The sequence below is a fragment of the Strongylocentrotus purpuratus genome, unplaced genomic scaffold, assembly GCF_000002235.5.
Source record: "Strongylocentrotus purpuratus isolate Spur 01 unplaced genomic scaffold, Spur_5.0 spur5_scaffold_21, whole genome shotgun sequence".
Taxonomy (NCBI): Eukaryota; Metazoa; Echinodermata; class Echinoidea; order Camarodonta; family Strongylocentrotidae; genus Strongylocentrotus; species Strongylocentrotus purpuratus.
The window spans coordinates 6,057,470-6,073,974 of record NW_022145607.1 but is presented as its reverse complement, the minus strand read 5'-3'; the positions used below and the strand labels follow the sequence as shown (position 1 = coordinate 6,073,974).

The 16,505-nt window shown below is 37.5% G+C and overlaps 1 protein-coding gene across 3 annotated transcripts in view; it reads left to right on the top strand.

Moving 5' to 3' along the window:
- Window positions 1-101: 101 nt before the first annotated feature.
- The window catches only part of LOC105446734, a 41,311-nt gene continuing 24,907 nt past the window's right edge, over window positions 102-16,505 (top strand). For 2 of the 3 annotated variants that reach the window (XM_030994918.1, XM_030994916.1), the window contains exons 1-4: window positions 102-237; window positions 6,599-6,708; window positions 8,043-8,134; window positions 12,810-12,887. In XM_030994918.1, coding sequence (XP_030850778.1) covers window positions 6,663-6,708; window positions 8,043-8,134; window positions 12,810-12,887 — 216 coding nt within the window. In that variant the 5' untranslated portion in view covers window positions 102-237; window positions 6,599-6,662. Of the gene's footprint in view, window positions 238-5,919; window positions 6,709-8,042; window positions 8,135-12,809; window positions 12,888-16,505 lie in introns of those variants that run through there. The other variant, XM_030994917.1, reaches the window with a different exon arrangement.

Here is a 16,505-nt window from a genome sequence, read left to right as displayed (position 1 = left end):
ATATTGTCCAACTCATGAACTAGAACTCAAGAGTCGAGTCTAGCCCAAGAACATACTGCCACCAAATACGAGTAACAAGTTAGACTTCTAGTAGACTACCAGAGATCTAGGAATGACCCGGGGGATGACCCTAGAAAGAACCATACTTGAGACGGGATGCAACAGTAAAGAGGGACAAAAAAGCTAAGAAAGCTTCCAGTCTCTACACCCAAGTATAGATCTACCCAAGTAGACTAAGTAAGTATGAAAGAAAATTGTTTGATTAGAAAAGAGGATGGTGCAACTTCCGGTGTGCTCCAAACGACGCACCAGATTGGGGTTACATGTAGGTAGTGCGTGTTGAGCCTATGGCTGCTAGCTAGCTAGATCTTAGACCGAAAGCTTCAGTCTCTATACCGTCGGTTGTTCCACTGAGACTACGTCTGGCTCCAGGCGCGGATCCAGGAACCCATTTCTATCGGCCCGGCTATGGCAACCCCTTTGTGTAAAAACTAGATAAACTCTGTTTTTCTCAGATAAACTCTGTTTTTCTCAGATAAACTCAGTTTATCAACAGATAAACACAGTTTATCAGAAAAACTCAGTTTATCAGTTGATAAACTGAGTTTATCATTGATAAACACAGTTTTTCTGATAAACTGAGTTTATCTAGTTTTTACACAAAGGGGTTGCCATAGCCGGGCCGATAGAAATGGGTTCCTGGATCCGCGCCTGTCTGGCTCCACTAGACCTCCGGTTATAGAGACTGAACGATCGCCTATGCCAGCCTATGTTGAAGATATCACGGCTAGATTTTAGCCGTTAGGCCCCTCCCACAAGCATGAACAAACTTGCCACGGCCGTATTGTTATGCCCCCCAAATCCCCCAAAATGTCATTTTACCTCGTGCATATCCAATTTTACATTAGGCCTAGGCTATAATACATCGGTTCCACTTACTAACTTGATTGAAATAATCCGTTTAATGGTCCCTTTTAAGGAAATTATGGGTCAAAATCGACATCCATGTTGAAAATCTTGCAAGCCCCCTTACCAAACGTGAATGTATTCCTGTTGTATTCGAAGACCAAACGTGAATGTATTCCTGTTGTATTCGAAGACATGTATCTGAATACAACCAACCACTTATTCTGTATGAAAATTAGTGGTTTGAATACACATGATTGTATTCAAACCACTTGTAATAGTATTCCTTTGTATTCCTATAAGCCGAAATATGTAAATGAGGAATACAAACAAGTATTCAAACCACTAGTATGCAAATTAAAAGACGAATACTCCCTTACCGAAAAGGCAGGCCTGCTTATAGCCTGCATCAAGCCTGCATAGCTGCTAAAAAGCAGGCTAATTCCTTAGCAAGCACTGACCTGCAAAAACGCCGAAATATGCAAATTAGACAGGCTTAATTTAGCCTGTACATTTTAAAAGCAGGCTTATTTTAGCCTGCTTATTTTAGCCTGCAAAATCATATTAACCTGGCTCAATTAGCCTGCAAAATTGCCCTGCTATTTTAGTATGCAAATTAACCTGCTTTGTTAGCCTGCAAAAACGCTGAAATATGTAAGCTAATTGCAGGTTAATTTTAGCATGCTAATCTAAAATGCAGGCTAACAAAAATGAAGATATTCGATTAATTGCCATCACTATCGGTACAAGACTTCTATTGGTATATCGACTCGGGTAGAGGAACGAGGGATAAATCGATACATCATAATCAATATTAGCAAGTACTTAGTGTCCACCAATAGGAATATTCTAACCTCAATTGCATTAGACTAACTCCATCACAAAGATCATTTGAAGTTAATACAAGATTGACTTTTGTTAAGGTACAGGCTCATACACCTATATATAGAAAACATACATGCTATTTGAATTGGTTAGTAATCGTATAATCAATATATCTATTGCTAAAACGTGAATGTAAGTGTGATCAGACAAATAATCTGTTGGTCAATAATTTCCAAAGAAAAATACAATCACAAAGTTGATATGTGCATTAATTGTCATAATTTGCTTAACAATTAATCATGATAAATGTATTTTTCTGTGAGACGTGTAAAGTAATAATGAATATTCATGAGATACGTATTGCAGGTTAATTTTAGCATGCTAATCGAAAAGGCAGGCTAGCATAAATGAAGGTTTCTATTGGTTTCTATTGGTCCCATATTGGGTTCAATTAGTCTTATTGGTTTATATTGGTCCTATTGTTCCTATTGGTAGATCTATTGGTCTTATTGGTTTCAAGTGGACCAATTGGCCCCATTTGACTCTAATCGGGATTTCAATTGGTTTCAATTGGACCAATTGGCCCCATTTGATATTTCAAATGGTTTCAATTGGACCAATCAGCCCCATAGACTTAAATGGGACTTCAATTGGACCAATCAGCCCCATAGATTGTAAGGTTTTCAATTGGGTTCAAATATATCTTTTCTTCATATAAGTTGCAATTTAATCCAATTACGATATTTAATAAACACAAGACTATATCAATGTTATAACTATGGCCTAAAAACATTGCTCTCTCTTTAGGCTCCATCATATTTCTTCCTTTATTTAACTTAGTCTTATGTATTATTCTGTTCGTTTGTATAAATGCATCCCCCAAAAAAAATGATTACAAAAAAATGTAACATGCCAAATGTAATGAAATAAACATGTGAAATATGAAAATAAAATGAAATTGAAACTGAATTGGACCAATTGAAGTCCAAAATAGGGCCAATTGGTCCAATTGAAACCAATTGAGTTCCCATTAAAGTCTAATAGGGCCTAGGCCAATTGGTCCAATAGGGCCAATCTGGACCAATTGAAACCAACTGAAGTCCTATTAAAGTCCCATTGAGACCAATTAAAACCAACTGAAAAAATGAAAATTAAATTGGTGTTCAATTGGTTTCAATTGGATTTTTGTCTTGGGATGCTTCCCCAAGCGCTCGAAACCTCGCTTGCTCGGCTTTCTATGAACCTATTTTTGTTTCAACTCTCGAATCACCCCTGATATATAACATTAAACGTGCATGTGAAAAATAACCTGTAAAAAGCAATAACAGGTTAAATTTGTGTTCTAAACCTGCTCAGAGGACATTTCTTCAGATTGCAGGTTTAACAAATTATGATAGAAATTTACATGCTAAAGATTAAACTGCATCTCATCTGGCATGCTAAAGATTTAACCTGCTAAAACTGTATTTTGCAAAATGCATGCTAATTTTGAACTGCAGGCTGAGATTTAGCCTGCTAAAAACTGTTAGACTGTGTTTTGCAAAATGCATGCTAATAACAGGCTAAAATTTAACCTGCTAAAACATGTAAGACTGATTTTGCAAAATGCAGGCTAAAATTTAACCTGCTAAAACATGTAAGACTGATTTTGCAAAATACAGGCTAAAATTTAACATGCAATAGAAAAATTAGCATGTATTTAAGAATGCAGGCCAGACGCAGGTTCAAAGCAGGCTAAATAAGCCTGCGTTTTCGGTAAGGGCTAGCTACAAATTAGTATTCGAACCACATATTTAGTATTCCTGTCAGCTCAAATTATTCAAACCACTTTGTTAGTATTCCTTTGTATTCCTATAGGCCGAAATATTTAAATGAGGAATACAAACAAGTATTCGTACTACTAGTATGCAAATTAGAAGATGAATACTAGCTACAAATTAGTATTCTGACCACTTGTCATCTGAAATATGCAATGCTGGAATTAGTATTCCGACCAACACCAAAATCCCACAATGCAGCAGAATTATACCCCAATAATAATCACCTCATACAACATACAAATTGCAGTGTAGACCCTACATAACATACCAATTAACAGTCATCAACTACAGTACGTGTATATTTCTGCTGTATTTTTAAATTGACATACAGGCCTACACTGTTTCACCCGAAATACTAGGATGTTCATGCTAGATATTAACTCTTATTTCAGTGCGTGCTGTTTAGCAGTTTTAATAGTGATTTCTGAAAACAAACTGGGGTCAAAATCTACGATATTACTTGATAAGTATTAATTAGCCCATGTTCATACTACAAATGTATAATGTATCATGACTTATATAGCACACTTTATACAACTTCACAATGTAGGTTCAAATGCATAAAAATACATCAAGTCTATAGACAATTATACCCCCTTGTGTAATATTGGTCCTATACATGTAGACAACTGGTCCTGGACCAGCTTTGAGGGAATAGACCTTCGATCCTGTACGTGACTCAACCAAAAGGAATGAAGTTACCACGGACCACTGTTTCAGTATTTGGTCTACCAGTATCATCATGCACATACTCAAAAGTTAGACATTTCTAGACTTAGATCCAGGGTCCACATGTAGAAATTGGACTTAGGCCTATAGATCTATTATCTAGATCTACTTAGGCTACTTGTATAATTATGTTAAACACATCCTAACTGAGTCCAATTCGAAACATTATAGGCTATGTCTTAGGTAATTAACCTGTTAGGTCTAGAGTCTAGACCTAGTCCTTTTAGACTAGGACATAGAGTCTAATCTAGTTTTCACTCCACAATCAGATCAATCAAGTCCAGCAATTAGTCCTGGATCTACTTGCATGGTCCACTCATTTCTAATCGCAACGTGACGCGCTCTGAGCGGCTCAGTTCCAAAACCAAAACCAAACTGCAGTGCTATACTGTTCTGGTCCTGGTCAAGCCTCTAGGCTCTCGTCCTGGTGATCTAGGCTCTGGTCATGGCGAGCCTCTAGGCTCTGCATGGTTCTGCCTCTGCATCAGTTCTGGTCCTGAATGTAACTGTAGGGCTCGATCTGACAGTCAATACATTGTGTGCCCGTCGGTCATACTCCTAATGCCCCACATAATACAGTCCACAGGTGACACATGCAGATTTACTCAACTGGCTGTGATTGTCAGCAGTTCAAAAACGTTGCTTGAATCCAAGGTCATGCAAGATTTTTGCTGGCTCAATGTAATTTGCAGTTTAATAGTAATAAATATGGCAATCCTTTTGACTGCTGCCACCATGTTAAATGATCAGATCTACAGATCAATAAGATCATTGCTGGAGACACTGTTCATGTATAAGTGGCCATCTTGGAAGTGCTTTATTCTGGTATTCCTCCGCCAATCACAGCCTCATTACGCACATCAATGAACTATTGGTGTTGTTAATATAGTACCACAACAAACATCAGATTTTTAGTATTCAAATTGGAGGAATACTAATAATCAAAGACTCAATTCTACTAGTATTCAAACCAACTGCAGGTTTTGAATATTAGTATTTTCATGGAAAATGTTTGTATATTCAGAATACTAATGATCGAAGACTAAAATTCCTTTGTATGGATTTTAGTATTCGAACCACAACAATTTGAATACTTAAATTGATTTTAGTGGTTCTGACAATCAGATTTTTAGTATTCAATTTGGAGGAATACTTATAATCAAAGACTCAATTCTACTAGTATTCAAACCAACCAGTTTTGAATACTAGTACATTCAGAATACTAATAATCAAAGACTAACATTCCTTAGTCTATAATGGATTTTAGTATTCGAAGCACAACAATTTGAATACTTAAATTGATTTTAGTGGTTCTGACAATGAGATTTTTAGTATTCAAATTGGAGGAATACATGCAACCACTAAAATACCACTTATTTTGTATTCTGAATATTAAGCGAATATATTCAGAAGACTTATTTTGTATTCCTGTTTGGTAAGGGCCGTGTTAAACTCTCGCTGCCGTCAATCTCATCCCTTCTAGTCTACGCCGAAGGCAAAAATGATTATGAAGGAAAAACTGTGATAACGCCATTACGAACGTGTAGATGGCGCACAGTTTTTTAAATCAAGCAAGTTTTTCTTCAACCTTCAACAATGTTGTTGAGTCACTTTAAGCATAGACCTACCAGTCTATGCTTTAAGTAAATAATTCTGTACTTTTTTTAAAGAAAGAAGATCAAATTGATTTGAGGGGGGAAATAGGTTTAAAACATATTCGGAAGATGAATAAATAGAATTGAGAAAAAAGATGTAGAGATAGAAGTAAGAATGATGATGAAGATAACTTCTGTTTCCTTCTGATCTCTAAAGACTATCAACATTTCACACTTATCTTTTTTGTTCTTCCTTTTTTCTTCTAATTTGGGTTGAAACTTTTTGTTCAATTTTGGTTAAGAATTAAGGCAGAGAGAGACAGGGGAATAATAAGGGAGAGGGTGGACCCCAATAATTATCTTCTGAGAACAAATTAGCTTAAGTATTGTTCGCTAATTAAATTGAATAAATCCGGTTGTCAGAAAGTAATTTGGTGATGATATTACTCTTTAATGAAATCTCTTCCAAATTCATCTCAGCTCAGCCTCCACCTCAAGCATAACAAATTTTCACATACACACTCTCTCATACATATTATGTAAATTTGCCACTCACTATATCGGCTATCAGCTAGGCCAACAAACTTCATAATTTATGAATCGTCTGTCCTCCTGTGCCAGCAGTCACTGAACTTTAAATTATGCTGGTTTCATTCTCCGACCACTCAGCAGATATTTATTTCTGCATTTACAATTTTGTTCTTGTTTTCTCCCATGATATAGATCTAGGTGTTACAAGTGCCATGATGCAATAAGTCTGTCAGAGAGTAAAAAACTTAGAGAGAGCATGGACTGGATCAAGAAAGTGGCTTTCCAGCTAAAAACTGTTAAAGGTATGTACTTGTACCGTCCCTTTGTACTTTAGATAGAGCTCGACAATAATAGGACCCCCCCCCCCAATTTTACTCTGGACCCTCAGTACATTAACATTTTTACATAGGATGAATGCATGATTACTCTAAAAATAATTCTGGACCCCCTTCCAACAAAATTAAAGGGGAGCCCTGTTTAAAAAAAATGGCTTTAAATTCTACATAAAGCCTCTTTCACACCAGATCTACGTAGTGTGGCGTACTGACAACGCCGACATTAATGAAAAAAATGTTGCTTCGGCGTATTCCCTGAGTAGGTTATGCGTAAGCTGGCGTACGATGGTGTATATTTACGTACTCTGTGCATAGGTAACCCGTAACTATGGCGTACCTACGCGTACGATTGCGAATTACAAGGGTAGTGTTGCATACCTTTACGTAGGCCCGTCGTTCGAGGTTTGCTTATGGTTGCGTACGGTTGCTTACTGTAAGCGTAAGCTTTTACTGCTTCGTCGGACTGGCGTACTATTGCGTAGGCTTGGCGTACTGTAGCGTAGTATTGCGTAGACTTGCATACAAAATGCATACTTTCTGCGTCTAGTGTCTACGCCGAAAGTACGCCAACAAAATTAAACGGGTTTTATTGTTTGCATCCATCTCGCCTACCCCTTTGCGTCCCTCAGCGTATAGTTACGTAGGCCTCCGTTCATATATTGCGTACATGTTTGATGCATTTATCTGCATGTATCTATGTCAAGATATCTCTATATTTGATATGATATTTTTGTATATTATGCAGGCCTGATAATTACCCAATTTTTTTCCTGTTTTTTTTTCTTCTTCTTTTTCTGATTTTTTTTGGTTTTCCTTGATTTATTTATTCTTCCCCCCCCCCCTGATTTTTCCCTATCTTCCCAAAATGTCTTACTCAAAAGGGGGGAATATTTTTTTACTCAAGGGGGGGGGGGGGGGGGGGGGGGGTTGAGGAAAAAATAAATTTAGTGCTTACTATCACCCCTGATTATGGTTTGTAAAGTTATATGGTATGCCAAATGTGAGCAAAGCAAAGTTTCATTGGACAACAAAAAAATTAATTTAAAATTGAAATGCTCTTGATTAATGGTAACTTCCATGAAATCCTTGATTTGATTTACTGTTTAAAGATGTTGCCATTGTAGTACTAGTTAATGTTGATGACAAAGTTAGTAAGTTACCATCCGTGGCATGTTTTATGCAACAGGGCACAGAGATTAGTATGTATTTGCAGTTCTTGGTAATTACAGAGATAGGGAGAGTTAATCATGCTTTGAAGGGATTGCGATACATTCAATAAACATTTTCTGATTGTCTACTAGGTGACGGATGCACTCATCTGGATAAGTCTGTCAGCTTGATCAATGTGAAGAAGGCTCTCCAGAATTATGGCTTTGGACAGTGTTCCGTACCGGTAAGTAGTGATTTATCTGTGGCCTTTTATCTTATGACATTGTTACACGTATGAATTGGTTTTATTTTACTTCATGGAAATTTACACTAAATGAGTCCCTTAAGATGTGGGCATTGATTAACTATTAACAGGAATGCCAATTTTTTGTCCATTTTTTCATTATTTTAGGTGTCAAATTTCCAGCCTCATATATTTCTTTCCGCCTTTCTTTCCAACTTGGAAGAGCGAGATGAAATTAAAGCATGAGTAATTTTCTCTGTGGCACTACGGTTAAGATATTTACGAATAAAACCCAAATTACGTTACTGATAACGTACTGATTTTGAGACATATTGAATTTGTGTAGACATTTTTCCCCAGTACACATGTATCCGACCGTATGTCCAGACGTGTACACGACTACGAAAATACACGCTTATACACAGCCTTATTGTGAAGACTCTCTTTGAATATCAAAAATCTTCATGGTAATTCACACTAAATGAGTCCCCTAAGATGTGAGCATCGATTAACTATTAAATAGTGCTGTAAGTCAGATGCTATGTTCGTGTTCGGTTCGGTTTGGCAGAGTTCGGCAATTTTTCACCCAAACTTGGTTCGGTTCGGGGTTCGGTAATATAATAGCAAGCAGCATTATAGCCACAGCGGTCGGCACTGGGCGGGCCGCCCGCCCTGCCAGGCCCGACCAGCACGGAGGACTTCTGCACACTGCTTCTGACCAGCACGAATTTCACATTAAAAACTGCACGTAAAACTAAACGTAATTATTTGCGAAGAAAAATACTACTTACATTCGTATTTCCGTCTTGAATCATGTGTTATTTTCAATTTCAAAAGAATCATGTTTTCAATTTGTCGATAAATGATATTTTTTAAAGATTTTCCGAGACGGTTTTTGTCTAATGTTAGAGTCATGAAAGCTGCCATCTTGAACAGAGACTCAGGCCCGTCAATAACTGTTTTTAATAAGTTTTTTTTTTCAATAGGAAAAATATAAAATGCTTATTTTCCTGGATAAATAAATACCATACTAGAATTAGGTATCACAGAAGAGCTGCATTGAGTGGGGACACGCAGAGCTCAACCACGCAAATTCTCTCTTTATCAAGGAAGATTTTCATATCATGGAAAAAATAAATATTATAAAATTATATGTCTCTCGAAAGCTCAGGATTCTGTCTTTCATGTCATGTCATTTTCATCAAAATCCATCAATTCTTTACGACACAGTTGCTTGTGATTTACCCTCTAATTTGTACCGTGTCACTTCGTTTGTCACCATTTTTATTTGATCGCCGATTTGCATCGCTAGTTTTAGCTCAATGCGCTTGAACGCCATTTGTCTTTGCGTTTTAAAAATCCACTGGTTGGAAAGAGCACATCTTAAGCTTTAGTTTCATATAAAAATCGATGGGGGTACAGGGAATAATTTTCCTCAAATTTTTTGATTAGCAATTTCAGCCGATGGATAAATATTTCAAATGAAATTCTGTACATTTCTATGGAAGAAAACTGCTACACAAAAGATATTTTGTATAGCAGTCATGCAAAAATGCATAGCAAATTGCGATGCGATACCAGGAAAATTATTCCCTGGGGGTATGTTTCAAAAAGATCGTGAAAAATCAGAGTGAAAAGTTTGAAACAATTTTTCTATATCAGAAAAACATACTTTTAATTCGATTTTGATAAGAGAAGAAAGAGAATTTACTGGAGAATACGATCATGTAAATATTAAGAATGACCGCAAGATGGTGCTTGAGCGCAAATCCGATGAATACAGCTGTACCCTGACACTATGAACATGACGGACAAAGAAAGCTGACAAAATATACAGTTCCTCAGGTAGACAAAGGAACATCCCTTCACTGTTATTATGTAAAAATGTGTAGAACAGGTGAATATGCATGTGACACCTGTTCTACACATTTTTACACAATAGCAGTGAAGGGATGTTCCTTTGTCTACCTGGACATCTTGAAGAGTTTAGAGCCATTTTCAAATGCCAATTTAAAATTAATTTAATATATATATAATTTAATATATATATACCCCAGATATGCCAAAATTCAGCCCCTCTTGATAGACACTCTTAAATCTAGCCATGTTTCAAAACCCATGAAAACTTGTTCCGGCGACGCAAAAATAGCCATTTGTCATACGCATCAAAATGGGCTTCATATAATTATTTGAAAAATTCCACAAAAAAAAATATTTGTCAGAAGAACCTGAAAAAAAATAGGCATGTAGAAATCCATACAGAGAACAGATTTCTTGAAAAGAAAGGTGATTCATCAATTAATTACAAAATTATATCACCTTGAAAATGGCTAATTGTCAGTTATAGCCTAATTACGCAAAATTTGACCATTTCGTCTCTTATGTAAGTGGCCATATTTTCAAAAGTACTTATTCAAATTTGACAAATGAGGTATCAAAATTCTTCTTTTCATGTGCCCAAAAAGGAAATGGGCAGGGGAAGTGAAATTTAGAAACTTTCAAAAGTTAGCTGTGATACCTACTAGAATATATATTAATTTTTTGTTGATTGGGTTTGAGCTGAACCTGTTTTGATCACGCACATGTATTCTTGTTTATATGGCTTGCGATCACGACGTAGCGTGGTCAGGATTTAAATGGCGCCAGTGAAGTTGCGCCCACCATTGGATAGGCATAAATCACAAAGGTGGAAAATGGGAAAAAAGTAAATATAAAATGAGCAATCATGACATGAAAATTAGGTACAAAATGACAAGTATATTAGCTTGCAAAAACGTTTACATTTTTCTGCCGAACATCCGAACCAGGCCTTTGCGTTCGGTTCAGTTCGGTTCGGAAGTGCCATGTTCGGCGAACTTCTGTTCGGTTTCAGCGGTTCGGCTACAGCACTACTATTAAATATCCATTTTTTTTCCTGCTCGATTCAATTCTCATTTATTTCATTCTAGATTAAAAAGTACATTGATACAAAAGATACAAAATAATTCATGAACAAATTTAGAAAATGAAATGGGGAACTACATAAATAAAGCGCTTATGCCAAAAGTTCTGTTTGTTTAAAGTAGTGCTTGCATTTCAATAATTTTATTAAACAAATTCGTTTTCACTGGCTGCCTGCCGTATCAATAAACGAAATTAACAAAAGACTTAACTCCGTTTCGTTGACAATCAGCCGTAGACAAGAGTCTTCATGCATGGCTGATTGTCAACGAAACGGAGTTAAGTCTTTTGTCAAATCTGCTTTTTGCTACGGCAGGCACCCAGTGAAAACGAATTTGTTTGTTAAAATTATGAAAATGTAAGGGCTATTTTAAACAAACAGAACTTTGTTATTCCCGGCTCATTTTTCTTGATTGAGGTATCATATGAAAGAGCAGAAAATGAACTTTCTAGAAATATGAATTTTTCTTTGAAATTCAGATACCGCCCACCAAATTACTTTTTGGTTTCCTTCCTTCAAATTGATTTTAATCACTCATGCGTGAAATATGCATCACGTGAGTAGCATCAACTGAAAGAGGAGACTCTAAGCTTTCCAAATATGTATCATTCATTAATTATGGTTGTGATTAAGTTATGATAAAACATTGATAATTCCCGGTTTCGTTTTTTCTGGGACGCACTGTATTGCTGCTGGTGATTGTAAATGTGCGCTGACAACTCATACTCTTTTCACACTGATTTTGCTTAACCCATACTTTGCTTAGCCCTGTACTATCCTTAACCCTGGACTAACTGTTTTGGCTTTTCTCACTACAATTTCTTAGCCCTGTACAAGCCATAGCGTGAATATTCATTAATTCGCTCCACTGCGTAGTCTCTTACTATTTTTTGTTTCTGTTGTCATTTATTTGCTTAACCCCGGACTATAGGTGGGGCTAAACCCACCCTCCCCCCCCCCCTTTAACCCCGTTAATGCTAAGGTCACATAACCCAAAAGTAGCCTGCTCGGCGGCCGAGCGGCGAGTTTCTAACCAATTCTGCCCGGCGGCTGCCCGGCCACCGAGCGGCGGCCGCCCAGGCACCGCTCGTTTCTAGGGCATCGCTCGGTCGCCGCTGAAGTTTTAACGCGGAGTTAAAATTTGGGCACGCCTGCTCACTTTTCACTCGCCGCCCAAAATATGCTCGGTGCCTGGGCGGTCGCCGCCCGGCACCGTCCTAATCGCTGGGCGATGCCTAAATACCAGCAGCGACCAAGCAGGCTACTGATCGGTCGGTCGCTGCTCTGATTTGTGACCATAGCTTAAGCAAAATATTGCCACTGTAAAAATAGTATAAGACTCTCTCACCAGAGCACTTATAGGATTTTTTTTCACGAAAAAAATGGCTAAACAGTTGTGTAAAAAAAAATATGTGCGACCCACGCAGTAGCCAGCTAACTGCTCTGGCAATTAACATTCCCATCCCGCGAACAGCGAACTGCTTTGCAACCCATATTCATATTGGCAGAACGGATCGATTCAGGATGAGCTAGAATATGAAATACAAATTGGTAAAAATATAATACTTATTTAATTATTGTTATCGGAGCGTCGGTTTAAAAAAACAAAACCTGGACCTGATTCGGTGTGACCGACAGTATTGACTCAGGCCTACTTTATTCTACCTTACAAACTTAAGAGCTGTGCATGATCCAGAAATGAAAACACATTCATTGTCACTGTTGTGTTTACAGCTGTGTGCTGCTGATAGCTATATTGAAGAGGAAGATGATGAGCCTGTCATCTGGCTTTGTTTAGCCTGTGGAAATCAGGTAAGTTTAGTTGTTTGTTTTTCAGTTAAAGTTTGTTTCATCAATTTGTATCAGGTAAACTTGGTTCAAATGACTACTTATGGCCTGCAGGAGATGAATGACACACACCCTGGTGTTTGTGCGATTCTTCTTTCCTGCAACAATTGCTCTGTGTCAGTTTTCTACACTAAGTAAATTCTTATAACCCATTGACTACTGAATTATCTCCTTCCCATAGGGTTAATACATGGGCCAACTGGTTCCAGTAGGCAATTGGTTAAGTTAAACCGCAGACCCAAATATTGTTCTTAACCTAACCATATAGGCCTTATCCTAAACATAACCTATTACCCAATTGTTGTCTTAACACTAACTCTATACCTTTGATTAATATAGCTCAGAACAATTGTTAGGACACTGCTCCAGCAACTATTACTTCAAAGTCCATTTTTATGCCTCCGCCACCGAAGGTGGTGCCGGAGGCATCATGTTTTCAGGTTGTCCGTCCGTACGTCCGTACGTCCGTCCGTCCGTACGTCCGTCCGTCCGTCCCGTTTGACCGTTATCACAATATCTCAAGAACCATTTAAGATTTAAACTTAAGACTCGGGAATAGAATTCATCACCATAGGAAGACGATCTGATTAGATTTTGGAGTACGTAGGTCAAAGGTCACAGGTCACAGAGGTCAACTTATGAAATTCCTTGTATTGAGTTTGTTAGCGCAATATCTCAAGAACCATTTGAGATTTAAACTTAAAACTTAAGGATAGTATGTATCACCATAGGAAGACGATCTGATTAGATTTTGGAGCACGTATGTCAAAGGTCAAGGGTCACAGAGGTCAACTTATGAAATTCCATACATTGAGATTGTTATCATGATATCTCAAGAACCACTGGAGATTTAAACTTCAAACTTAGTGATAGTGTGTATCACTATAGGAAAACAATCTGATTACATTTTGGAGCACGTAGGTCAAAGGTCAAAGGTCACAGGGCTCATTATGTATGCAAAAACAGCTTGTGATCGCGTTATCTGAACAACCAATTGATGGATTCCTGCCAAACTTTGGTCATGTATGTATCTTGCAGAGCTGATGAACTGATTAGATTTTGGGGTCACGAGGTCAAAGGTCAAAGGTCACAGGGCTCATTATGTATGCAAAAACAGCTTGTGATCGCGTTATCTGAAGAACCGATTGATGGATTCCTGCCAAACTTTGGTCATGTATGTATCTTGCAAAGCCAATGAACTGATTAGATTTTGGGGTCACGAGGTCAAAGGTCACAGCGCACATTATGTATGCAAAAACAGCTCGTGATCGCGTTATCTGAACAACCGATTGATGGATTCCTGCCAAACTTTGGTCATGTATGTTACTTGCAGAGCTGATGAACTGATTAGATTTTGGGGTCATGAGGTAAAGGTCAAGGTCATGCGGCTCATTATGTATGCAAAAATAGCTTGTGATCGTATTATCATTAGAACAGATTGATGGATTCCTGCCAAACTTAGATCATTTATGTATCTTGCAGAGCCAATGAATGGTTCATAAGATCAAAGGTCATGGGCTCATTATGTATGCAAAAATAGCTTGTGGACGCATTCTCATTAGAACTGACAGATGGATTACTATTTAACTCAGGAAATCTTGCAGAGCCAATGAACTGAGTAGATTTTAGGGTCATGAGGTCAAAGATCAAAGGGTCATATATGTTTATGAGAAATTGCTTGTAATCACGATATTCTGAGAACATGTTAATGGATTACAATTGAACTTGAATTTGAAAAATTTCTTCCGTTTCGGTTTGTAAAATTGCTCTATGACGGAGGCATCATTTTCGACTGCGCGCAGTCGAATTCCATCTAGTTTACCCTTGCCATATTTTCAACTAGGCCTGAGTCGAAACGGTTCCCCGCCCGGTCCCCGACCGTCGCGCCGAAACCCGGGTTTGAATATTCGGGTTTTGGGTTTTTCAAAATTAAATTTCACACTGATATTTTGAAATAAAGAACTAAAAATATGCAATCCACAAACTTCTATTTGGTGAAATAAATATGCTTTAGAAATAAATGGACATCGTTTTAGTTGACGGTAGGTGTTTTTATCGCTCTAATATATTGAGGCTGCAAGAAAGGAATCGCGCTTCTTTGCCGTACCGAGTGCGTTCAGAAACGGAAGTGGAAATATGACCCACTGAAGACTGAGCAAGTTAAGAAAGTCCCACACTCAAGTCCCACACTCAAATGAGACGTAATTTTTCATGCAGCGCAGTAGACTATTGACAGCGTGCAGCAGAGAGGAAAATATTACGTGATCTAAGGCACGCGAATATCACGTGATCTAAGGCCCACAAATTTTTCCCTCTCTGATGCATGCTGCCCTCTACAGTCTACTGCACCGCATGGCAATTATACGTCTGATTTCAAAATGATGGCTAGCTGAACTCGATATCGAGTACGTAGCTCATGAAATATCATTATTTCTGTAAGATATTATGAATATCTATAGTAATATTTGTCAAAGATTATTATTTTTTTAAGGTAATTTTGTTAAATTGGAGTCCCTGAAAGCCTAACGTGATGTTTTTTAATTGGTTTAATGCTTATTGTTCCGATTAGCTCGGATGACGGTGTAGGGATGTAAACACGCATATCATCAAGCTTGACTCGTAACTTCACTACTTCAGCCATCCAGTTACACTCACATTTTTAGAACGAACGAAAGGCACTTCGATGTTATATCAAGAGCTTTAAATTATTTTCCTTCATCAAAATATCAAGGGTAAACCATTATGTTGTGGATATATTTTGACAATTAAATTAATGCCTATTATTATTACAATTTAATTGTAATAGTCTGATCAACATTTTAGTCTTGAGTGTGGGACTTTCTTAACTTGCTCAGTCTTCAGTGGGTCATATTTCCACTTCCGTTTCTGAACGCACTCGGTGCCACGCCACGAAGCGTGATTCCTTTCTTGCAGCCTCATTTTTAGAGCGATAAAAACACCTACCGTCAACTGAAATGATATCCATTCATTTTTTAAAGCATCTTCATTTAATTCAATTGATTATTTTATTGTTTTGAAAGCAGTAACTGTCTTTTCCGTCGCATTATTAGAACAACTACTTAATCTTAACTCCCGCCGCTGCATACATACGATTTTTTAGTGTCAGTGGTGAAAATTTTGGGTACCCGGTCCCCGCCCGAAATTTTGAAGTCAAACCCGGGTTCGGCAACACCCGTGATGACTCAGGCCTATTTTCAACCCAATACTTGGCCCTTGCCCTATATGCATTTCAATAACAAAATAAAGCCTGGATCAAATATTACCATAGCAAATAGGCTTGCATATTCCACTAATTTGCTTGATAATTTGTTTATAAAAAAATTGATGAAGTTCCATTATATAAGATTAAAAGTGTTAGTTTTCTTGGTGTTTTTATTGATTATAATATGCAATGGGACACTCATGTCAATAAAGTCACTCAAAAGGTTTCTTAATGTACTGGTATATTCAATAACAAAATAAAGCCTGGATCAAACACCGGTATTACAATTTTTGTTGACTTCAAACTTTTGTACATTATATCATTTCATGAGACTTTTGTTTAAATTTGAAGCTCATCTA